At 52.7% G+C, this 24,371-nt stretch overlaps 8 protein-coding genes across 8 annotated transcripts; 4 read left to right on the forward strand and 4 right to left on the reverse strand.

Annotated features, from left to right (window-relative positions):
* Positions 1–4,689: 4,689 nt before the first annotated feature.
* Z519_04625 (uncharacterized protein) lies at positions 4,690–6,879 on the forward strand (the record flags this gene model as incomplete). The annotated part of the gene is made up of 3 exons (XM_016762370.1): positions 4,690–4,780; positions 4,844–5,050; positions 5,111–6,879. 3 exons carry the CDS (start codon positions 4,690–4,692, stop codon positions 6,877–6,879), a joined length of 2,067 nt encoding a protein of 688 aa, XP_016621317.1.
* A 5,840-nt stretch (positions 6,880–12,719) lies between these two features.
* Z519_04626 (uncharacterized protein) lies at positions 12,720–13,304 on the forward strand (the record flags this gene model as incomplete). The annotated part of the gene is made up of 2 exons (XM_016762371.1): positions 12,720–12,853; positions 12,998–13,304. The coding sequence occupies 2 exons, from the start codon at positions 12,720–12,722 to the stop codon at positions 13,302–13,304; spliced, it is 441 nt and encodes a 146-aa protein (XP_016621318.1).
* Positions 13,305–13,845: 541 nt separating this feature from the next.
* Positions 13,846–15,030, reverse strand: Z519_04627 (uncharacterized protein; the record flags this gene model as incomplete). Its single annotated transcript, XM_016762372.1, has 1 exon — positions 13,846–15,030. One exon carries the CDS (start codon positions 15,028–15,030, stop codon positions 13,846–13,848), a length of 1,185 nt encoding a protein of 394 aa, XP_016621319.1.
* A 491-nt stretch (positions 15,031–15,521) lies between these two features.
* Positions 15,522–16,859, reverse strand: Z519_04628 (uncharacterized protein; the record flags this gene model as incomplete). Its single annotated transcript, XM_016762373.1, has 1 exon — positions 15,522–16,859. One exon carries the CDS (start codon positions 16,857–16,859, stop codon positions 15,522–15,524), a length of 1,338 nt encoding a protein of 445 aa, XP_016621320.1.
* A 454-nt stretch (positions 16,860–17,313) lies between these two features.
* Positions 17,314–19,122, forward strand: Z519_04629 (uncharacterized protein; the record flags this gene model as incomplete). Its single annotated transcript, XM_016762374.1, has 5 exons — positions 17,314–17,625; positions 17,684–17,880; positions 17,936–18,045; positions 18,108–18,256; positions 18,337–19,122. 5 exons carry the CDS (start codon positions 17,314–17,316, stop codon positions 19,120–19,122), a joined length of 1,554 nt encoding a protein of 517 aa, XP_016621321.1.
* Positions 19,123–19,578: 456 nt separating this feature from the next.
* On the reverse strand, positions 19,579–20,661 carry Z519_04630 (uncharacterized protein; the record flags this gene model as incomplete). Its single annotated transcript, XM_016762375.1, has 1 exon — positions 19,579–20,661. The coding sequence occupies one exon, from the start codon at positions 20,659–20,661 to the stop codon at positions 19,579–19,581; it is 1,083 nt and encodes a 360-aa protein (XP_016621322.1).
* Positions 20,662–21,092: 431 nt separating this feature from the next.
* On the reverse strand, positions 21,093–21,624 carry Z519_04631 (uncharacterized protein; the record flags this gene model as incomplete). Its single annotated transcript, XM_016762376.1, has 2 exons — positions 21,093–21,371; positions 21,433–21,624. The coding sequence occupies 2 exons, from the start codon at positions 21,622–21,624 to the stop codon at positions 21,093–21,095; spliced, it is 471 nt and encodes a 156-aa protein (XP_016621323.1).
* A 478-nt stretch (positions 21,625–22,102) lies between these two features.
* Z519_04632 (diphthamide biosynthesis protein 2) lies at positions 22,103–23,833 on the forward strand (the record flags this gene model as incomplete). The annotated part of the gene is made up of 1 exon (XM_016762377.1): positions 22,103–23,833. The coding sequence occupies one exon, from the start codon at positions 22,103–22,105 to the stop codon at positions 23,831–23,833; it is 1,731 nt and encodes a 576-aa protein (XP_016621324.1).
* Between the last annotated feature and the right edge of the window lie 538 nt (positions 23,834–24,371).

Raw genomic sequence — 24,371 nt, forward strand, 5'->3', positions numbered from 1 at the left:
TCAGGGTAAGGCCGCCCCCACTATCCCGCAGCCTGCTCCTGCCAATGGGAACACATAACAGGGTGATGGAGGAGGAAAGAGCGGAGCCCTGAGCGGGGCCCAACCACATCCTGCTGCTTGACCACCCCCCGCATTGTAGCCAATCACTGTAGTCACTTTCTACGTTCCAAAAATACCTTTCCACTTATCCTCCGATGTTTTCGAGCTAGATTTTAGCCATCTTCCCTTCTCGGGTATAGCCTCCACATAGTCTGTTCCCTGGAATAGTATCTGGCGGTTCTCACTCGCTATGGTTCTCCTGGCTCGAGCCGTTTTCCTACCGAAGATCCCCTAGGCTCTTCCCTTTTCGTGCCTTTTCCTCTACGTGCCGTACCGCTAAACTCCCCTTTTGCTAAATTTCCCACTCGTCGTCCTACATTTTCCCAACCTCCTCACCGTTTCACCCCCTCCCTCCAGGAATCCAATTTTCTAATTGGTCGCACATTTAAGAAAATATCCTTGGCCTCCGTTTGGCCTCAATAAACTTCGGAAGCTCTCCTGCCCTGCTGATCTCTCGGCAACGTTTTTTGAGCTAACGATGAACCAAGCAGTCGTCTCCTCAGTGCGAGTCACAAGATAGTATCATTCCCCAAGGATCTACCTAGTCTCTGCACCCAGTATGTAGCACATTTTCGCCGCGTACCCCGCACGTGTCGGGTTTCTGGAAGAGCAATCCTCTATCTGATGACATTCTAACGAGCACGGCATTCACCATCGATCTTTCGTCCATCCAAGTTGATTCGAGAGCCCGATTGAAAAGACCCTGGGGATGCTTTGGATCTAGGTATTGGACCCTTTACATCTGGACTGGCCACTTGGATTTGTGTTCCTACCCCTCCTGCCCTCTTAGAATCTGAGAGGGGTTCGATAGAAGACAGACTTTCCACTGATAGAGCGCACGGACGGGCGAAGGCGGCCCTTGCCGTGATAAGAGGTCTTCCCGTCAACTCATCGGCAGATTGGCGGAATTACTAGAGCCAAACTGCGACTGGGGTGGAGACGGTTTCCCATCAGGTGCCACTTTAGGGAGCCTCTGCCGTGGCTCCCGCACCTTCTCACAATCCGCAAGAGGAATGTTTTCTCGCTAAAGTGTCAATTATTGATCTCAATAGCTCGACTGTGATATTAATTTCTAAGCGCATCTGCAAGCAACACTTTTAAAAAAAGATTTTGTACTGTACTTAATCCACCATCCCTGGGGGGGGGGGGTTGGACTACCTCCCACGAAAGTGCGAGAACAAGTTGCGCACGATGTTGACGAAAATCTCCAAAAGATTCTTCACGCACGTGCCGACTAGGGCGAATGATCACCGTCCTCATGGCGGCGTACCGCTCCGCACATGGCAGCCACAACCTGACAGCGGTGAGCCCACCGCTACTTGCCAACAATATGGCACAAGGACACAAGTAATCTCGCCGTGGTACACTTCTGGTAGTAGGACGACATTACAAGGTACCTAAGGTACACCCGGGAGCTCGAGGACCGGGAACTTGCCTTGAAAGTCGTCACTGGGTCACTCGGCATCCGGCATGAACAAGCTTGCCTCCCAACAAGTGAGTCGACGCTTTCTGCAACAGATCTTCTGCAAAAAGCCTAGCCAGAACTGCAAGTTAAGCTCCAACGAGGATAAAAAGATCCTTTAGGCGTGGTGGTGGCATAGAGCCGAGCTTTCTCCCTCGGCGACTTGCAGCTTCGCTTGTGTTCTTGTAGAATGCTGATTGCTACTCCGCTGAATCCATTTACCGAGGTGTAATGGTGGACCTAGATCTCAAAGGTTGTTGGATGAAATTCGACCACTCTAGACCAGCAACCGTTGCCCAGGCTTGTGTTCTTGGCAATTCAGTGTATGGGTTCTGGTTGCTCGATGGATTCAAAAGGGCCATGGAGGGTTGCGGGTAGTGGTGATGAAGATGGATCTTTGTGCATGGAAGGGAGCTTCTCCAGATCCTCCACATGAATGGAGGGGCATGGAGGAGTGCCATCGTGGTATTGAAGTAGCACAAGAACGGTTGTTGCATTCTGTGCGTGTAGCCATGTCGCACGCAGCTGTGCTTTACGCTCCAAGTTGAATAGTTGCATATAAGCATGGAAATGTGAGGAAGAACAATGACAACACGCAAATGCGAGACGAGGGCAGCCTTCCTAAACCCCTCTCTATCTGTGGTGTCACGGCGTAAAATGCAATTGAATTGTTTCTCTCAAAGGTACATAGTATCTCCCAAACTAAAACCCAACTGCTGTCCTCAGAATAGAAGCAGCAGCAACTCCTGAAGGGAGATACCCATGAACGCCATCTCCGACAGCTCTACTTAATTCCGATGAGTTGCGTGCCCTCGTTGATCGCAAACAATCACGATCGCTTCGAGCAAGGCATGGAAACAATGAGATGCATGGAAGTTCTAAAAATAAGAGCATCATGACGAAGGTACAGTAACTTGTACCTCCCTATAGTATGCAATGAGAGAGAAGCGAGGGGAGATTGGGGGGGAGAGGAGGACAGACGAGGCCAAGCTCGAACAGATTATCAGACTGCCACAAGCGAATCGAGTCATCGAGCATTATACTATAGGCTGGCCCAAGCTCCCGAGAAAATTCGCAAGAGCTTGCAGGAAGACCAAGCTCCTAGTGTGACTGCACACCTGTGAGAACTGCAGACCGTTCGTGCATGCGGACCATTGACCAGTTCCTGGCAGTTGTTTCCCCCACCGCGCCCACTAGAGACCCACTCCACTAACACGGAGGCTAATGCGAGGCTAATGCACGAGAGTTGTCTTGGCATCACGGTTGGCTCCCGTCGCTCCCGCGATTTTCAACACCCAGATTGAACTTCACCCCAGCAAGGCAGGTTCTCTTCCACCCAGGATAGCTTCGGCACTAGCCCCCAGCCTTCGACCTTGATTCGGCCACCCACATCCAATCAGTGGCATTTTTCCAGCTTTTTCTGCACACCATCGGCTTTTTTTTTTTGAAGCCTTTCTCTCACCTGATCAGGCCAGACTGCCCTCTCTGCCCGGCTGACCCCCCTCTCGAACTTCAATCGGTGCTGGGCTGCCCTGAAGATCAAAGCCGACCATGCAAGATCAACGTGCTACTGAAACAACTACGGGCACACCTTGGGACCCTGCAACCGTGTACAGAAGGCGGCCCAAATTTTTCGAGACTGTGGTACAATGGCAACGTTGCGGAAAAAGACAAGTAGTGCATGCGGCAAAAGAAGAATTTTCCTGCCATCAACGTTTCTTGCAGGTGTGAGCCAGGGCGTTGTCACATCGAGGTCCATTTCGGAAACTTCTGCAAGCACTGTGTTGACCAGTGAAGCGTTAGCACTGCACCTATCCGTGTGGCCTTCGGCCGACATGATGTGTGCAACTACTCGCTCGTGGGTCATTCCCCCAATTTTCTCATATCCGGGATTTCAGCAAAGTGTTGGCCCAAGAAGCCCAGTGTCCCGATTGCATGGCCAGCCGCATAGCAGCGTCATTACGTTGGTCGTGTTCACAGCTTTGGTGACGACTTCTCGTGGTTCACCCTAGAAGTTGGTAGCTTCCGGGTACAAGCAGTGTGCGCCTTATCCCACCAAGCTCAGATGTATCTCGCCTGTGCAGTTCCGCATGACCCCATTGTGAGCGGATCTAGGCCATTTCACGTACCTAAGACTCGACGGTTTGATGCCCTTTCCTGACTCAGTCGGCCGCTTCCTCGATTAGCAGAAGAGATAGCCGGTGCTCTCAGTGGCTCGATTGTCCTTCGGGGTTGGCATTCGACCGCCCAAGGGCAGCCATGAGCCCGCTGGTTCTACCGATTAGGTACAGATTGGGCATTGAAAAATGGGTCTACTTAGGGTCTGACCAGGGGGTGTGGATGAGCCTGGGGGTCCTGAAGCAGGCCTGGACCCGGAGGCGCTAACTGACTTGTTCGTGGGGACTCGTCGAAGCTCTCGAGGTCTAATCTTAGCTTCGAAGCGCCCTCCACCTCCCACCAGCCAATGAGTGTCGATAGCTCCCACACTTCATGCTGATTCCTCATGCCTGCTGGAGACTATCGAGGGACCGAATCAACCGAGTATTGTTGACCTACCTCGACAACGACCCATTCGACCAACTCTTTCATTGCTCAATCAATGTGTTTCCCCTCCTCCGCCATCCCAACCACCAATACTGGATGGGCGTCTCCAGGCGCAGACGCGATATTCATAGATACACCTCCTCCAACATGTGCCGCCCCTCTCTCTCATTCGTCCTCCATGCAGACAGTTGTTTCTTACAACCGGATCCTATCCTCGACCTACTCGGAGCCTCATCGTACTTGCATGTTCCTCGCCTCTTCGATCCAAATATAGCTCTCTCCACCTTTTGCGAGCTCTTCGAAGTCTCTCATATACGCCATCCTCGGCCAATGTCGCCGTGACTTCCTTCAAGGCAGACCGTTGCCCTCGCTGTTGTCCCTTCACCTCGTCGACAAACCCCCCTTCGACCTGCGGATACTGCTGGACAGTGTTCGCGACCATTCCCTCGTAATAGTTAACAGCAGCGCGGTTCTACGGATCCCATCCTGTCATTGTCGACCTTGATATCTGTGTCTTGTCGTTGTTTTTGTGCGCCGAACCGAATAACGTACACCCACACATCCCGTGCCCAGTACCATCGTCAATGGCCTCTGGAAACGAGAAGAAGGCTGCGCCTGCGACGAAGGACTCGCCCTCTACAAAATCTTCCAAGATGCATAGACGATCGAGGTCAGGTGAGCAGTGTTATACACCGCAAAGTCACTTTTTGGGAGGATGAATGCTGATACTGACTCCAGGTTGCTTCACATGTCGTCTGAGACGCAAGAAGTGTGATGAAGGAAAGCCAAAGTGCAAGGCATGTAGAAACTTGGGCCTTGACTGCGAGTACAAGCGGCCCCATTGGTGGAGCAACAATGAGACTCGCAGGAAGCAAAAAGAGCACATCAAAACAATCATCAAAAGAACAAAGACAACCGAGAAGAGTGCGAGTACTCAAAGTCAATGTACTACATACCACGGGACCCATGGGGAGCCCCTTGAAGCTCTAGCTGATCCATGCGCAGATGCTCTGAACAATGCCGCTCAATCTTACTCAGAAGATTCCCAAGACGAATACGACCCTACCTTTGACCCATCCTTTGCGACCACTCCAAGCCTCTTCGACCCTTATGGTCCCAACATCTACATGCCTCCCGACCCATATGGGCAAGCAATCCCCTGGGAGGTGGACGTCAAGACGGAGCGCCACACCTATGTCAATGACGAGCTCACTCGCCGAGACTCGTCGATATCAACCTTTAGCACCTTCTACCCTCCCCCTGCGCATGCGACTTTGCCGTCTTATACCGGAGACGACTGGGTACAGCAAGACATCTTTGAGAGCCGACAGGACTCTTGGACCGAGGGCGATTTCGACTTCAACAGCTTTGACATGCCCCACGTTGCGCATCAATTCGAACCTCAATGCTCCATGGTTCAACTCGAAGATTGCGATCGGCCACTCTTCGAACACTTGCTCCAAAACGTCCTGCCGCTGCTGTTTCCCGTTCTCGAAGCCTACCAACACGGCTCGGTCCGCTCGAATGTAATACTGCCTTCTCTGGAAAACAACAAGGCATATCTACATTCCTGCCTTCTAGCCGCCGCTACTCACATGAAGGGCAACAGGCAGTTCTCGAGCGTCACGGCGGATGACGACGCGATGCGCCACAAGCTTGCCTTTGTGACGATAGTCGTCGATGCTCTCAATAGTGACAGTCAGCACAGCGAAATGCTCGATGCTCTACTCGGGATGATTTCGATGCAGGGCTGTGTCGGCTCAGCCCTGGAGCTAGAAAAGGAATTGATTCCCTGGCACCAGCATTTCCAGGCCGCCGCAGACATTGTGCAGAAGCTCAACCTTCCGCAGAGCTTGGAGAGCAACGCCCAGACGGGAGGCCATCCACCGTTCAACATGAGTCTAACCGCGTGGATCGACATCCTCGGTGCAACGATGCTCGGCAAGGCGCCCCGATTCTCCCATACCTACAGGAACATGTTCTTCGCCGGCGCGTCGACGGGACTGGAGAAATTGATGGGCTGCAACGACTACGTCATGTACCTCCTGTCGGAAGTTGCTTGTCTCGACTCGCTCAAGATTGAAGGCAAATTGGACGACTACGGAATGTGCAGCCACATAACCTCGCTGGCCGGAGCTCTGGACACGATCGAACCGCAGGAAGTCTTGCAGCTCCCTTTCAACAAGGCCGGCGTCCTTCGACCGAAGCAGCTGACTAAGAACATCACCGCTATTTTCCGCAAAGCTGCCCGCGTCTACCTGTGCTCGCTTGTCCCCGAATATAACCGCTACCAGACCGCCACCGTCAACCTGATCTCGCAAATGACCGACCTTCTCCAGTATATCCCCCCTGGTCCCACCGGATTCGACCGATGCCTTGTCTGGCCCATGCTCATCTGCGGCGTGAACTCGATCCCGGCCTCTACATTCCGCCGCGTCCTCTCACAGCGATGTGACCTGCTCGGTGAAGCTGCCGACCACGGATCTTTTGGACGAATGGTGCGCCTGTTGCATGAAGTCTGGAGACGCAACGACGACGTGGTAGTTTCTGCTGGAGTCTGTGAAGCCACTCCTGTGACGGCAGGGAGCCCTGGAGGATCGATCTCGACGCCAATTGCCGCAGCCGCCGCAGCCACCGGAGCCGGAAACTCAGCAGGGGCCCCTTCTTCTTCTTCTTCTTCGACGACGACGACAACAACGACAGTACCGAGGAACCAGAGCGTCCACTGGCGGGACGTGATGCAGGAAAACAAATGGGATTTCCTTCTGATATGAAACGGCACCCTTCTCTCTTCGATCAAAATCCATTTTAAAAAAGAGGTATTTGCAACTCTTGATGGTGCAGGGCCTCCGCTTGGTCTTGATGACCGGGCCACCCCCTGCCGAGATGCAAAATACTCTTGGACACGGGCTACGAGAGAGAGGCCGTTCGTATCAGGGGGAAGAACGACGTTCGTTGCAAAACCACCACCACAATCCAACTTGACGTTAATTGTCCTTTATCAAGCGACAACTAATTTCTTCCACTCATTTTTTCAACAACGACGACGACCACACCCCCATTTCTCTCTTTCTTTTTGGAAAAGAAAAAGAAGAAACTCACTCCATGTAATCTTTTCTGGCAAAGGATTAATATGTCCCATACTGCATCCTGGTCTGGAAACCAAGAAATACCCAACTCCACAAAAGTTATTTGTATTTCCTCGGGCAACCAACTACTACAACGACGACGACGACGACGACGAAGAAGAAGGAGAAGAGGAAGAAGAAAAGAATTAAGGTGGCGTTCCCCCCCCCTCTGGACCTCAAACTGGTTTTTTTCTGGCTCCAGACATGAGCGCCGGCGCAGGGGCGCAAGGTTTACACGCATACGCGGGCAGGCAAGACCCGCAATCTTACCACAATCTAACAGCAGATCTAACGACCAGGGACTATATTGCAGGACAGATCCTTCTTTCCCCTTTTTCAGGATGAGTGAGGGGTCCTAACTTCGTCATCCTAGACAGGGAAGGGGAGAGAAGGCAGGGAAAAAAAGGGGATATCATTTTTTGTTCTGTTTGTCTTTCCTTGACATTAGCTTATACTTAGTTTTACTTACTCACTGGCTTATGATACCCCCTCCATTGCGTGGAGTCCCACAAAGCCCTCCACCCCTTACATATATTTCCGACGAATCTCCTTTTCCACATCTCTGAAGTTTTGGGGAGAGCTTTTCGGTTCTTTTTGGAGGCTTTGGCGCCACGGTCACGCACGGATGGGAGTTTGACAGGGGAGGAGGAAGGAAAGGCTGGTTCATGGGAGGGTTGGGATGGTATCGCTTTGACCTCACATTGCACATATCTGGATTTTCTGCATTGGTTTTCGCGCACAACGAAGAGGTTGGGAGGATGAACGGGCAGCAGCAGCTGTGGCAGCAGGAACCCAAGTCAGGGAACTGGACTGATCGATAGGGGGGTTGCTTGTAAGGAGTGCCGCTCTCCCTTCCCTCCTTTCTCTATCCCTCGCCCTGTGTGAGGGCCCCTAGTCATTGCCGTTGTGACGGCAAGCATCAAAACCAGGTCACATCATACGTCGAGCTATATGGATGTCTAGCTAGGCGAGGAAGGGGCCGACGGAATCCGAACCACGAAAATATCAAGACCGAAATAAAAAAACAAACGGAGATGCAGCTACCATCAGAGCAAGACGCAATGAACGAGACAAACCCAACGCCTGGATGATAGTCCATGCCACAGAGAGGGGTTGAGAGGGGGAGAGCGGCCAGGAGTAGAACACAAGACGCATTCTGCGCACGAAAGACACGCATAATGAAGCAAGCAATCCGAGAGAAAATTTTGATGCACGCACTTAAGAGAGACGAGTGCGGTATCGATGCGAGGACAGACGGAATAGGCACGCAGCAATCTGGAGGAAAACCCTCCTCTCCAACAACCCCCTTCCCTCTGGGGAAATGACAAGGAAGAACTGCCTGGGGCGATGAGGTTTTGACGCGCGAAAAGACCAAAGAGAGAGAAGGCTGGTGAGAACGAGACATTCTGGGCGTTCTGTTTGCATGCATGCATGAATGGATGAATGGAGATAGACGGATTTTGATCACACATGAAAGATTCGGCGATGTCAAAAGACGCGAGAGGGGAGAGGAGGGGAGAGAGAGAAAACCAAGACGAAAAAAAAGGTTAAAGTTCCATTCCGTCCCTTTTCCTGTTCCTTTTCTTTTCCCTTTTCTTTCCCTTTCCCGTTCCTTATTTTTTCTTGAACCATGAGGGCGAAAGGGGAGTCGCGCACGGCGATATTGAGGCAAGGCAAATGTGAGGTTATGGAGAATTGAGGCAGCCACTGAGCCCAGTCGCTGACCCACAGCACTCTCCCCCTCGTTGCCATAGTGGTTTCGATCCAAGGTACGAGCTGGAGTCCTGTAGAATCAGCCCCTCAGGTACTAGGGATGTTAAGGTCGTGGTTCCCTGTTCGAAGATTGCGTCATTGTGTCACTGGAATTGCAGATGCACGATTTTGGCTCCAAAGCCGCTAAATCTCCTTTGGACCTGATCCCGCATCTCGAGGCCGCAATGCTGTCGCCAACATGGCATTTTGGGCACCCAAATTTGGCCCACTCGAGGAATCTCAAGGATTTACCTGGCTTGTAGCGAGTCAACGAACCAGAATCCGGCGAATGTGGGGTGCGACTCACGCTTCCTTGTGCAGGGTTCACAGGGTTCTCGCTCGCGATTGGCCCTTGGGGTTTCAATGTGAGTCCAGCGTCGCGTACCCGAGTCTAGCATCGCGTGCCTGAGACCAGCACCGTATGCTTTGGCAGCACGCCCGCCCCGAAAACCCCGGGTTGCCTGTCCGACACGAGGGGTTTCTAAGAGATTGACTCGCCAGTGCGCGAAAGGTTCGCACAAATGGGTCCTGGAACACCCAGAACCCCATCAGTCATGTCACGTTCGCAAGCGCCTGTGATAAAGCGCCGACACCTGCCGGCCTTGAGCGAAATCGTTGCCCGCCTGCTCTCAGAACCATATGGCAATTTGCTGCCAAAATCCGATCTATGTGAAATCGTAAGGTGATTGAGCCGTCAGCCTGTCCCCACGGGTATCATCAATGCCATGAGAAAATAGACCGGGATCATCAACAGGGTAGCAATCAGACATCCTGCCTGTTGACACAGGTAACGGCAGGCTTGTGGCTGCATGTCAAGTATGTGCACAATCATTAGGCTCGTCCGGTCATGCGCAAAAATAGTAGTGACTGCGTAGCCTATGTGGCTGTTTGGCCTCGGACGTATGTCCCCTTTTCTCTTGTTACCGTAGTACCTTCTAATCTGTTTCTTGTAATTGATCCACCTGTCGCTCGATGCTTTTTCGTGAGTTATGTGGATTCGAGGCTTGCCTGGCACATAACTTATGCAACAAGCTCGGCCAACCATAGCATGGGCCGACTGGACTTCAGGACCTCTGACCAGCTGTGTGAGGAAAAAGGAAAAGCAGGGAATCGCTCAACCACATCCCAACATGAATCCAGGCGCCACTGTTAAATTCGAAGGCGACCAATTTATGGAGAGGCGGGCTCGGTATATAACTTCGAAGTCAGTACCGGTATCTCACACCAGGTATATCTGTTTTTTTCATACTTGCTGCGTGCTTGGATCGGCTCCTTCCCTACCGAGCTTCTCTTCGTTTCCTTCCCCTTGGATTTTTCAGGTACGAGTAATGTGGTGTAGCTTAAAGTTTCCTTGAAGTCTCCTTTGTCATGATGCCTGCAGCTTGATTGAGAAAAGACCGATTCCCTCGTCTCGAGATCATAAACACCAGAGCAGAGGAGGTGGTGACTCTGATCCTTGCCCTCCGGGGTAGCTGCAGGGTACACTTCTCAAGGGGCCTGTTGGGAGCAGAGTCTCCCCGCCCACATGACCGCTGGGACGTGACCTTCAGACTCAGCCTTGTGCCTCACTGCTAAGCGTTTCAGGCCTTTCACAGCTCCCTTGGTAGAGCTGCATCAACGCGAGTTCAGGATGTCCCGTCAAAAGGAACGCTCGATGGTTACCTTTATTTCACCAACGGGCTCGTCGATCGCCTGGCGCAGGCCCACGACCGAAAACCCAGGAGCAGTAGGGACACGAAAGAGAGCCAAATCGCATTTGAAGATCCTAAGGGGAAAGAGAAGAAAGACGAAGCCGTCGTACGCAGACTCGAAGGAGTGATGGACAAACTTACCGATCCAGTGCTCCTGCACGATGCTCAAGAATATCAAAAGGGTAAGTGGCATCGGACGTCGCTGACATCCAGAGGAAACACTCACATTTTGCAGATGTCAAGGACGACACCCTGTCATTCATGCATTAACAGTATCCAACATTGATCCGGGGGGGAAGAGAAAGAGGGCCGGACACGATTGATCATCATTGCCACAACCTTGCTGGGGCAAGGCGGCGGTGTATCGGAAGTCCGCGCGCTCATGGAGGTGCCTTCATCGGCTTTGCTAGGCCATCTATCTAAGCATATCATAGTAGTGTCAGTGAAGAAGAGGAAGTCAAAGGGTGAGACGGATGTAAGGCTTGGAAAGAGTGAGCTAGTGTGATAGGGGAAACGTTCTCGATCGGGTTAACTTCGGTGGCTTTCCATGTATGGAATAGTCGTTCCGGTATCGGAGGATTTGTTTTTCCGGAGATTGAACGTACCTGTTCGAGCTGAACTCGCTGGTACTCACCTTCCTTTAGGGCTTTTATTTAGTGACCTGAACGGTTGCTCCTACCTATCGTAGTGAGGGTCCTTTCCAAAGGCAATTTGAACTCATCTCTATTAGCTATAATCTCTAAGAGAGTCCCCTTCAGCTGCATCCCGCGAGTTAACATCAGCAACGTGGATCACCAAGGCAAATTCAGTCAGATAACTCTCGCCAACCGAGTGCATCTGGGGTAACCAAGCCATGATGCGCTGGCAGACATCGTGCCTCCCGCTCGAACAGCGGACGATAAATGTTTAAAGAGCTCGTGGGGTGAAGTAAGACACACCGGGCTTGATCAGGTCTTTCATTTGGTTGCCCGACGTGGGGGCTTGAGCCTTGCCTCGAAATGTCCCGTTGTTGACGTCGTTGTGCAACCAGATCACACTCCCTACCACTAAGATTTCGTTCCGTCGCAACCATCGATAATATCGCTCAAGGCGTCCTGAACTTGTTTCCAACTAGCCCATGAAAGCTTGCTCGCAACGGAAGATACCTTGCGTCCAACTTTCGCTAGTCGTGTTTGCGTCGCACGAGGGGTGCACGAGGGTCCGTCGCCTGATTGGGCAACGTCGGAAGAAGTCGGCTTGACGATTGCGCCCTGCTTGTTCTCTAACAGCGTGGTCCGGGGTAAATGTCTGGGGGATATCCGGGGTCCCTAGGCTGATGGGATGCCCTTCCCGCTTGTGAGTTCGCTCAAATGTTCACTCAAACGTGTCCCGGCCGGCAGGAAGAGCTCACAATATGTTTCACTAGGATCTGTGGGACTCAGATCGTGGTGATGATGGCACAACAGGAGAACCGATCGGACGGTTTGAAACGCCCAGGATGAGGGCCGGTTGGGTGGAGCTAGGCATTGAATGAGTATCTTTTGCTTCGTGCACGAGTGCAATCAATCCGAGGGAGCATCCTTCTTGAAGAGATGTCTGCTCAGGCTGAATTGGACCTTGTGCATGTCTCGGCTGACTCATCTAATGAACCACTGCCGCCCTCCAAGTGCCCAGCACTACCGCCATGCCCACGTAAGGCCTTGATCAAGATTGCTTTCCGCAGGGCTTGCGCGATGGAACCTCGTAAAGATGTCCTTGTAACGCAGATGTAACATTTTGCCCCGCACGGTGACTACGAACTGTCGCCTGACTTGGACTGAGCTTGCACTGATGTGATGACTTTGTGCATTCCAGACGAATCAGAGTCTGACACAAATGAAGCGATTTGCCAGCCTTCCTCCTGGGCACAAGGCTTTCGCCCACGTAACGCCCACTCAAAGCCCACCTTGCGTGGGGTGAAATCAAATAGGTCACTTGGAAAGACCCTCTGTCCCTTTGCGCAAAGGCACAAACTTCTTGTGCCAATAGATTGCCCTTCTGCATGATTTAAGGCCCTTGAAGAGGATGCGAAAGCTGAGAAGTGTATGGCGGCTGAGGCGAAGCCTACAACACCGGGAAACGTATAAATACCTGGGTGTGAGGGATGGTGTTCCTGGTTTTCAAGAGATTCCGGCATATGTGCCTGACATGAACCACACGTAAGAGACATCTGGGTTCGATACCTAAGTCCAGCACGACGATAATACGTAAATTCGCTATCTTTCGTATTCAAATCATGGCTCAGACACTGAGGCAAGCTGGGAGATGATGGACAGACTCATGCGAGAACTGACAGGATACAGAATCAACCAGATCGACTCGAAAAGCTCCTGTACCGGAAAGGCACGAGAAGGAGGAAACATGGTCGACGTCTTCCTCTACGGAAGCTCCAGCAACGTCATGGACTTCATTTTGGTCGGGCGCAGGTCGACAGTCCAGGCCGTCCTCAGGCAGATCCCCGCCAAGAACAAATTGGGAGATAGTATCGGGCATTGCGACAGCTCAGAAGATACGATGGCGGGGCTGTTGAGATACATGGATGATGTAACGGATGCAAAGATTATTTGGGAGGCGGAGGTATACCGCATGACGCTGGTTGGCTGTGATTAAATACAGTATACAACAGGGCAAGAAGATGAGTGGAGAGGAGAAAGGACAAAGCAGTAGGGGAAAGGTTGAAGCTCAGGAGGAGTAAGGAGCAAGGAGGAAGGAGGAGGGTGAGACTCGACCGCGTGTTAGGAGGTCGCGTGGACGGGGTTGTTGAACCGAGAGTCCTGCAAGGTACCTACTCCGTACCTAGCGAGGCTACAAAGGCGAAAGGGGATAATTCCGCGTGGAGGGAGCGGGTGGCCCGTAACGGCACTCCAGCTACTGGCGAGGCTGACGAGGCTGCTTCTAAGAAGCTGGGCAACACTCTCGATGCGCTGTACCTACACAGTCTTTTTTTTTATCCTTCAGCAACACAGGACAGGATCAAGAGAACTGATGGCAATCTATTTCAAAAGCAAACAATATCTATCTCTATGACTCATCTTCTGTCAATTCTAAATCTATTGGTCTCCCGTCTCTCCCTGCAATCTTCTGCGTGTCCCCCAATCCATTGGATACGATGCAACGCAGGAATCTGCGATGCCTGGTGGTGGCTCACTCTTCAATCCGTCCTTTGCCAAAAATCCATGATCCGGGCGACTATCTGGTCGCCTTTCGTGACTGGGACTTCGTGTCCTGCGTCGAAGACGGCAAATTCTACATTGCCCGAAAGGACTTCGGTTGCATCTTCCTCGACCTCTTTTTGGATGATGATAGGATCGTTGGCACCCAATACAACTAGCACCTTCTTCTGCGTGCCCTTCACTTCGTTCTCGCGGCTCAAATACTCTCCAACGATTCGCCAACGGTCATGCTGATGCCGCACAGGCCCATAACGAATGCTGGACATGAATGCAGCGACGAAGCTGGGGTAGTTGTCCAATTGGTAGATGACGGTCTTTTCAACAGTAACATGAGGACGGATCTTCGAGAGAACGGCTTGAGAATTGGCTTCAAGGTTGACTTCAGCCGCCACTGCCTCTGTTGCGTCAACCATGTTGTCCTTGTCTACTGACTTCTTCAATGGTGTGGCCATTGGCCTTCGCAGCCGCTTTCTGACCAGACGCTGTAACAGCGACTCCGGGATAAGGCCCTCGGAATAGATGATATGACTCGTCCTGCTAATATGATAAGGTCTCAAGATTCCCGCCGGCGCAAATAGGATCAAGCTGTCGATCAAGGTGGGGAAGTAAGATGCGAATGTCGTAGCAATCCCGCCGCCAAGGGAGTAGCCGATCAAAGAGAATTTCCCAGAGTCTTTGCCCGTCCAAGATAATGGAGACGAGGCCAGCACGAGCAGTATTTGAGTCGTGAAGAGGCGAATGTCATGAGGCAGGTCTTCAGGGTTGTCGGAATAACCTCGCCCGAAAAGGTCGAAGAGCATGACACGGCATCCGTTGTCCACTAGGGCGTGGGCAACAGCACCCAGCGCGATTGCAGGAGTGCTGATGCCATGAACCAGAAGGACTTTTCGCCCATCCTCCGGGCCGAACTCGTACACCCTGATCGAGCCGTAAGGCGAATCGACATCGCGTGCCCCAGGGAGCACATCCGGAGGATACGGGATTGATGCAATCTCCTCTGGTGACAGTTTGGGCAGTACGGTGACTCTGGGGGACCGTGCAGTAGAAGCTTTCTTTTTGTTCCAAAGCCCTCCCGCAATAACTCCGACCGAGAAGAGGCAGGTGCCCGCGAGCACGAGCCTCCACTCGAGGGCACCTGGAAGTAAAGATGACCTGGATGTCATTTGGCGATGCGTGACAAGCCCTAGACAGGGACCGGACCGACTTATCTATCCCAAGGAGCGGATGAGAACAACAGTTCGGGCGAAGCTCGATCCTTTATCGAGAACGTGTCCAATTGATGACGAATCCGTGATCTGCCTCGGCTAAGGGCGACGAGGCTGAATGGCCTGATTTGGGCTAGCCCTCATCATCTGTCGAGCCTCGCGGCTCCCAATCCTACAAGGTTTCTCATAGTACGCTATGTACCCAGCTATGCAATTCATCTCGACTCAAGACCGCATTACAGAGTATCCCAAACAGCTGAAGCATGAGCGTCACTTTTTTCCGCCCCATATCGACTTGCAGTGTCGATACATGCAATCCGTTGCTCCAAGCAACAACTCCGGACTTGAGCAAAGCTTTCCTCCTGGATCTGACAGTACCATAACTTGGGGTATCAGTACACATCTTACAAAACGCCATTGCCCTTTTTGTGCTTTGATCCAAACCTCCATCATAGAGAGAAATCCAACGCCTTGCCCCCGGATTTATCCTTTCCCCTGTTTCTCTTTCTCTTTTTCCGCTTCGGCTTTGACTGACTGTCCTCGTCGCTGCTTTCATCTGGATCGGACTCATCGACATCGTCATCGTCATCGGAGGAGGACATGCCGTGCTTCGCCGCAGCACTCCGTCCACCGCCCGGAAGTCCCTTTGCCTCTGTCCACACTTTAACAGTCTGACCCCCGCTAGTAACCATTCGCCCTTCAATATCGAAGCCAACAGCCACAACACCATCGATTTCATCGTGTTTGGCATCCATGTTGGTTAAGACCCCGTTGCGACCGATTCTCATGAATCGAACCCGGCCATCCTCAAGGCCCACGGTGACAAGCTTTTCGTTCATCTTCAGTTTCCCTCCTCCAAAGCCGAAAGGCACTTCAGCCAAACTATCCACGCTGAGCCCGGCTCGTTCAACCACGATTCTTTCATCGAGATCTCCCCATACACCCCTCTCCCATAAACTTACAACACCATCACTTTGACCAACAAGGACTTTCTCGCCCACGCTAGTCCCCCCCTTTTTGAGGCCCTGGACCATGGCCAGACTCGTCAATTCGATCTCCTGATCTTCACTTGTCGCGATAGTCCCCTTACGAAGATCTGTCACTGAAAGTGTAGCGCCACCTACGCTGACCCACTGTTTGGAGAATCCACTTGTGCTGGTCTCACTCACGGGCAACGGAACAAGGGCATTTATATGTTCGTCACCGTGAGGTGTCCATGTTTGGCTGCACTGAGACACAATTTCCTTTCCGCCTTGTCTCAGGTCTTGCAGATATAATTTCCCAGAATCAGTGCCTAGCAGCAGGGCTTGCGGTGACAGGGCGTGCAGGACCGTCGGCCCATCAACACCTTCCAGTCCTACGCTTTGAGGCATTGCAATTTTGCTGACAACCTTGCCCGTGTCTGTGTAGAATGCTTTTACTAGACCATCCGTCCCTGCCGAATAGCATATTTCTCCATCATGGCTGAATGCAAGACATCGACATGACCCTTTGTGTCTCCTGGTGGTCCACAATGTACTGATTGAGCCGAGGCCGCTCTCGGAGAGGCTGGCAGTAGAAGCTCTGCGTAAGGAAGGTACTATTGAGCCATTGACGGAGTTCGTCGCTTTGTAAGGCGGCGAGGCACTGTCATCGGAGGTATCTTCAATGACTTCGGAGTCGGAGGGGAGCTTGTACGCGTGCACATGCCCTGAAGACAAGCCGATCGCGAACAATGGCTCGGTGGGATGGATGACTTGGGCAAAGACGTCGGACTGGACAGGGAGCGTACAGATGGTGTCGAACATGGTTTGAGTGACAATCAAGGCATGGTCGGGAAGGTGTTTCCCCCTGTCGGTGCGCAAAACTGCGTTGGCTGAAGCTTTCTTCAGTGACAGCGTCAAATTGGAGAATGAAAAAGTTGGAGAGAGCTAGGTCGCTGTGTTGAAAAAATCTCCCGGGCGCAGTTGGGCCATTGGAGGGTGCTCAAGGGTGCTCAAGGGTGCCTAGGCGCCTCTGGGCCAACAGGGTTTACTTGTTAGGTTGGTGGGCAGGTTCGGGCAGGTTTAGGGCATGTTTACCGAGAACCCTAATTAAACAGCGTCTCTAGTGAGCGCCGCGGCGCCTTACCACCCCGTGTCCTCCATTTGACACCAATCAATCAACGGACAAGAATATTTGGGCATGGTCGATCGTCTGGTACGGAGTATATTCGAATAGGTACATCATCTTCTACTCTTCCAAGCGTTCTTTACATCCATTATGCCCGCAGCAGACATTACTCAAGACAACTCCGACGCTCGAGTCGACGAAACAACCGCCTTACTTGCTCCGTCTGTTGACCAACCCACTTCCCGTGAGGATGACGATGATGACCCCGAGAATCAAGTCGCCAGTGGTACCAATGGTAAGGGAGAAGACCGGCCGCTGCCCAAGGATCAAATTCTTCTCCTCTGCTTCGCGCGCCTGGTCGAACCCGTCGCCTTCTTCTGCATCTTTCCTTTTGTCAATCAGATGATATGGGACACTGGAGAAGTTGCGGAAACAGATGTTGGGTTCTACAGTGGATTGATCGTGGGTCCATAATTTCCTGGATAACTCGCGAGTGCCGTTGACTGACATATGCACACAGGAATCGTTGTTTTCATTGACGCAAATGCTGCTCATGATTCCCTGGGGCAAAGCTGCCGACCACTTTGGAAGAAAACCGGTCCTCGTCGGGTCGTTGGGCGGCGTGGCTGTGGCAACCGCCGTCTTCGGACTGAGCAAGACGATATGGCAGATGATCGTGTTTCGATGCTTCGCTGGCCTCTTCGCCGGGACGATTGTGTAAGTTCATTCTGTTATAACTTCTAAGCACATGTCACTAAAGGCATGTGTGCAGGACCATTCGAACGATGATCACCGAGAACAGCACACACAAAACCCAGGCTAGAGCATTCAGCTTCTTCGCCTTCACTGGCAATCTAGGCATCTTTCTAGGTCCCTTGCTCGGTATGCTGCCTCCGTTACATGAAATACCAATCCGTCGCGGGCCTACTGACAACCTTGCCCAGGAGGCGCGCTCGCTAGTCCAGCGACGGAATATCCGTCTGTGTTTGGACATATCAAGTTCTTCCACGAGTACCCATATGCACTACCCACATTCGTGACAGGCTCGATCGGCCTGGTGGCAACGATCGCCAGCGCAATTGGTGTCAAAGAAGTGAGCTGATTTTCTCCCCTTTTAACATTGTTCCTCTGCCTGGAGTGGCTAAAAGCTCACAATAAGTTCTTTGCTCGTAGACACTCGTGCGCTCCCCGAAGAAGGCGTCTAGCGACTCTGGAAAAGAAATGTCTATCCTAACCATCCTCCGCTCCCCGAACGTGCCGATAACTCTGTTTATCTATGCGCACATTATGCTTCTGGCCTTCTCCTACACGGCCATCATCCCGGTGTTTTTCTTCACTCCGGTCCACCTGGGCGGGTTTGGCTTCTCACCCTTCCTCATCTCGCTCTTCATGGGTCTCGGCGGCCTGTCCCAGTCGCTCTGGCTGCTCATCGCATTCCCCTGGCTCCAGGCCCGCTGGGGCACTAAGAGCGTCATGGTCCTCTGCGCAACAGCCTACCCCTTCTTCTTCGCCTTATACCCCGTCTGCAACCTGCTGCTGCGGCACCGTGTGATGGCGGCGTTCTGGACGGTTGCCCCCATCTCCCTGGCCGTTGGATCCGGCGTTGCCATGTCCTTTACCGCCATCCAGCTTGTCTTAAATGACGTCTCCCCCGGCCCCGAGGTGCTGGGGACCCTCAACGCCGTGGCGCTAACCCTGGTAAGCGGGATAAGGGCCTTCTCTCCCGCGCTGTTTGCCAGTTTGTTCGCGGCGAGCGTGCGGAGCCGCGTGCTTGGCGGCCATGTGATCTGGATTTTGATGGTGCTGTTGGCGCTAGGCTTTACGATCATCAGCCGCTGGATCCCCGAGCCGGCAAAAGAGGAGGAAGAGAGAAGGAAGCGTGTAATTGAGCACGGAAATGGGAATGTTCATAGCAATGGCTGCAGCAATGGGATCGTCAACATAGCAGCGGAGGAGTGAGCAGCGCTAATGGACGGATACGAAGAAGAGACGGAAGAGCCGACAAGTGGTGTGTCCATGGCTCCATATACCGCAGCGGTGCGGACGGAACCGCGCCCACCGCGTCGCGTCGCATGGCGCTGGAGTTGTCTGCTTGGGAGCGGGCTATAGACAAAAAGGTACGGTTGCGATACAAAGATTGAGGTCATCCAACCCAACATGGTGTGGACCTGTCAAACCTGGGTTGGCAGTACAGTTGATCTAACAGGGAACAGATGGCTGGCTGGCTGGATGGATGTATGGCGCTCTCGGAATATTCCGAAGGATGGAACAAACACGACATGAGCATAGACGAGGCCGGGTCACAATATGCACACACATAGATACTTTCGGGCTTAAACATCGGCCATTTTATATGTAGTCTGCCAAACTTACGACTGCAGCCGCAGCCACCGCGTTGGGTCCGGTTCGCTTTCTCTATAAATCTGCCCTGGCCGGCTCCCCCGCCCACGCTCGCCTGATCAGCTCTCTAATCGGCTCCTTTTCCACCTTCCTCGGGTTAGGATACTGATTGCTCACCGCAATCTCAGCGGCCTTGTCAATATCCTCCTCCTTCATGCCGAAATCCTTCAGGGCACGCTTCACCTGCAACTTCTCGAGCAGGACGTTCAGCCCTTTGATGGCGTCGCCTTCGCTGCCGGGGAGTGCGGCGGCGAGTTTCTCCATGGCGTCCGGGATAGCGGGGGCGTTGTAGGATAGGGCGTGGGGAAGGACGATCGTGTGGGTTTCGGCGTGGGGGAGATTGAAGGAGCCGCCGAGCGTGTGGCAGAGTTTATGGTGCAGGGCCATTGAGGAGGAGCCGAGACAGACGCCGCATAGCCAGGCACCGTACTGTGCCTTTTCACGAGCGGGCTGGGACTGAGGGTTCTGGATGATTTCCGGGAGAGATTCGGCGAGGGCCTTGGTGCCCTCTAGAGCGAGGAGGGAGATGATTGGGTTTTTATTCTTTGCGTAGAGCGCTTCGACGGCGTGGGCGATAGCGTTGACTCCTGACGTGGCGCTGAGAGATGCCGGGAGGGTCATGGTCAGATCGACATCGTAGATGACCGTGCCAGGGAGAATCTTGGGGTCTGTCCGCGTGGTTTTGCGACCATCCTGCGTTTCGCCCAGGATGGGTGTCATTTCACTTCCGGCATAGGTGGTTGGAATGCAAATATGGTGTAGACCGGTGCGGACTGAGATCGCCTTGCCCAGTCCTGTTGTTGATCCTCCTCCTATTGAGACAACACAATCTGCGGATTTGGATTGAACATAAGCCATGGCTTCTTCGGTGATGTGCGAAGGAGTGTGCATGGTAGCGTTCGTGTAAGTGCCAGCAGGCTCAATCGACGCGGCGGTAAGGATTTTGGCTAGGTCTTCTGCCTGACTGACTTGCTGGGGAGTAGAGAGGATTAGTGGTGACTTGAAGCCGAGACGTCTGATTTCATCTGGAAGCTTTTGGATACTGCCTTTCCCAAAGACCACGCGGCCTGGGTTGGCGTTATACTCGAAAGGATCCATTGAGGTCTGATTGAGATGAGAGTCGATTGCGTTAGACACCAAAGTTCCGCAGAGTCGATTGTCAGTGAGGCTGAGGGCGGCAACCCAAGGTTACAGGGAGGTCTGATGGAGAGGGAGTTGAAGTGAGTTGGTTTTGTTAGAAATAGGCCCCGCAGCGCGGAGTATTTTGTCCACAAGTGAGCGCAGCGGAATCAATCGCGTCTCATATGCATAGGCATCGGAAAGGGGTTCTTGCTGCTCAAACTTTCGTGGGGCAATGCCGGGAGATGCACCCAAATCTCAACCCTGTGCTCAATTACCCCACCGTCTGGAGGAGATCAAGGGGCTGGCGAGCAGTCCCGTCTAGGCCTCTATCCGAAGGGCATGCAGGATGAGTTCATAAAGCTGACAAACCCTCGCACCAGAGATGAGAGATGAGATCCCGCTTCTTGTCAGTACATAATTGCTCGGAACAGATATATCACCGTCGATGCTGCCCAGCTCGCCGTCAATACCCCTAGAGCCTGCAACATCTGCTGTGTGGATCTGATTCCTTCATTGTAGCGGGATGCTAGGGGTACTGTGGCTCTGCTACGCCAGAAATCCCCAATGTGGTTGTATGCGAGGAAGAGGCCACCGGCATTGGCGGCACTGAGCAAGAATGGCTTGGTGTTCCGACCGGATGATACGGCGACAACGAGAATTACCGACGACACCAACGAGGATAGAGTCTGAGCCCATCCCCATCAGTGTCTGACATGGCAGGAGAGTGGGATCTCTTCAGCAACTTACAGCTAGCACACCACTAGCCTGTGTGGTTCTGGTTTTGTGAAGCTGTCGCGCAGCCGTGTTCGAGTAGCGTGATGCGCTTTCAGTTTGTGGCTCCCACTGATGGAGGTTATAAATTGCAATGGCAGATAGCAAGGTCAGGTAGACGCTGGCGCATGCCTGGGCAGCATGGTACATTTCAAGAAGGACAGACATGGTGGATGGGAGCAGCCGTTGAATGGCAGAGGGGTGGGAGTTTTGTCGAGAGACCCCAGAGAAAGCTTCTAAAGTTGATTGCATCAGGTGCTTGATGACTAAGCAAAATGTGTGCCAAGACATTTCTGGAGTTAGGGAACTTTTTGCACTTGTGAGAATGGGTTTCAAAGCCATTCTCCACTATATCCTATTGTCAATGAGGGCAATTACAGACTGGCCACCAGGACCTTGCAAGACATGGCTTTGACGAGGCTCCCAACCCGGACGACTGCCAAGGCCTAGCCTGACAATTCGTAAAAGCGGCACGGTCGCCCCACTTGACACCAAGCTAGCTTGGTTTCTCCTCGAGCCTTTTTCGTCTTGCTCCTTTCCCCTTGGCAATCACACTCTGTATCCTTGTCAACTATTAAATCCCACGATCCTAAGCTGTTTCCTCGTGGTAGGTACAGCAATACGGCGAGCTTGCCGCCTCGGCAGGATGGCGGATGAACTCACAGCGCCGCCTGTACTCTCTACGCCCGACACGCATATCCTAGACGAGACTCTTCCGGAATCTGCAAGGCGTCCGCGAGAGAATTTGTCCGACGAGCAGATCAAGACAAGGTACGAGATTAACAGGACGATCAACGAAATCAAGCAGCGAAGATGGAAGCGTGTGGCACTGCAATTTCCTGACCAGATGCTCCCCCATTCAGCAAGAGTCTACCAACTTTTGGCCAGGGGACTGCAAGAACAGGCAAAGACACCAGCTGGAACGCACAGAAATGGCACAGGCAATGGAACTCCAACTCCAGAGGATCTCGATTTGTCTGGACTTTCTTTCAACACGAAATCGGTCATGCTTACTATATTGGGCGACACCTCCTATGGCTCCTGCTGTGTGGATGAGATTGCTGCTGAGCATGTCGACGCAGACGCCGTCGTCCACTACGGCAGGGCTTGTCTATCGCCAACTGTAAGATTACCTGTATTACACATCTTCACTACGATGGATCTAGAAGCGGACGACGTGGTCACATCTTTCCAGACAGCGTTTCCGGATCCCGAGTCAAGGGTGACTTTAACAGCTGATGTCCCTTACGCTGCGCATGTACAGCCACTCTTCGAAACGTTACAAAAGGCGGGTTACTCGAACTTATTTGCTGCTTCAATTGTCCACGATCCGTCTTCATTAATCCCGAATCGGACGGTTCCACCTTCGGTGACAGAAAACCCTTCATCCTTGTCAGAATGGAGTCTCTTCCATATCTCCGACCCACCTACGTCCCTGCTCTTGACACTCCATTCCCGTATGGCCAGCATAAGAGTCTATCCCACCAACGCCATACAATTCCCTTCGAATTCTACGGCTAGCTCTTCCGCTCTGGAGACGTCAACGGCTCAACTCCTCCGCCGCCGCTACGCCCTCGTGACCTCGCTTACCACCGTCCCCATCTGGGGGATCCTAGTCAACACGCTGTCTGTCAAGAATTATCTGTCCATTTTGTCCCACATTCAATCTCTCATCTCCAACGCGGGCAAAAAGTCGTACCTCTTTGTTATCGGCAAACTTAGTCCTTCAAAACTCGCCAATTTCTCCGAGATCGGAGGGTGGGTGGTGATTGGGTGCTGGGAGAGTTCACTGGTGGACAGTAAGGAGTTTTACAGACCGATTATTACGCCATTCGAGTTGGAGATGGTTTTGAAGGCGGATGAGCAGAGGGTGTGGACTGGGCATTGGAGGGGTGACTTCCAGGGGGTTTTGGAGCATGAGGAGAGGCGGAAGGAGAATGAAGATGAACAAGCTCAGACTTCAAATGGATATGCCGATGCAAACGAGAACCGCGGGGGCAATCCTGACCCGGATTCAGATTCAGAATCCGAGCCGCCCGAGTTTGACCTTCGAACGGGCAGATATGTCTCCCGCACACGGCCGATGCAGAGATCTCGACGGCCAATTTCGTCCATGTCCGGCCCAGACTCCAATTCCAACACTTTGCGGCCTTCCACTGCGCTGACCAAAAGATCGAGCGGCGCCGTGATTACCGTGGGCGGTGTCGCCTCCCCGGCCGCCGAATATCTCGCGCAGAAACGCACTTGGCGCGGCTTGGGCAGCGATTTTGAGCTCAAATACGAGGAAGATGAGGCAGAGGCGGGGAGCATCATTGAGGAAGGAAGGACGGGTGTTGCGAGAGGGTACACGGTTGGAGAAGAGTCTGGGACAACTTGAATTGTGCCGTCGTGTGCTGTCACCGTGATCGAGATCCTGGGAAAAGATTTCTACATTTACCATCCGCCCTGCCGCCCTCTTTTGTTCCCCCAGCTCGGTACCTACCCTTTCTCCTTCCGTGCACATCTCTACCACATGAAAGACGTCTAACGACAGACTCAGCAACTGATATCGTAATAGCCCAGAGGTTTGATCCATTGCCGTCCAGTCTTTTCTATTGTACTCCGAGGTGCGTCGGCTGCACAAGGCTGGCTTCCCTTTCGTATCCGTTGACTCGAATGTCCGGTGGCTCGAGCCACCCCTCTAACCACTGATCAAACTTGACTTTTCCGAGTCATTCTGACATTTTGCCACTCATGGAGAATGCTATCATGATAGACGTTGCTCGATCGAGATGTCAAGGTGCAGTTCAGGAGAGCCTTGCGTCATGCCTCCGGATATCACGTCCGATCATTTGCCTGTACATAACCCGTTTAGGAAATGATGGTCCTCTTTACCGGTACCTTTATGGTCTAGCATCCGTCTCAGAAGTGGGAGA

This window comes from Cladophialophora bantiana, assembly GCF_000835475.1.
Source record: "Cladophialophora bantiana CBS 173.52 unplaced genomic scaffold supercont1.6, whole genome shotgun sequence".
NCBI classification, from domain to species: Eukaryota; Fungi; Ascomycota; class Eurotiomycetes; order Chaetothyriales; family Herpotrichiellaceae; genus Cladophialophora; species Cladophialophora bantiana.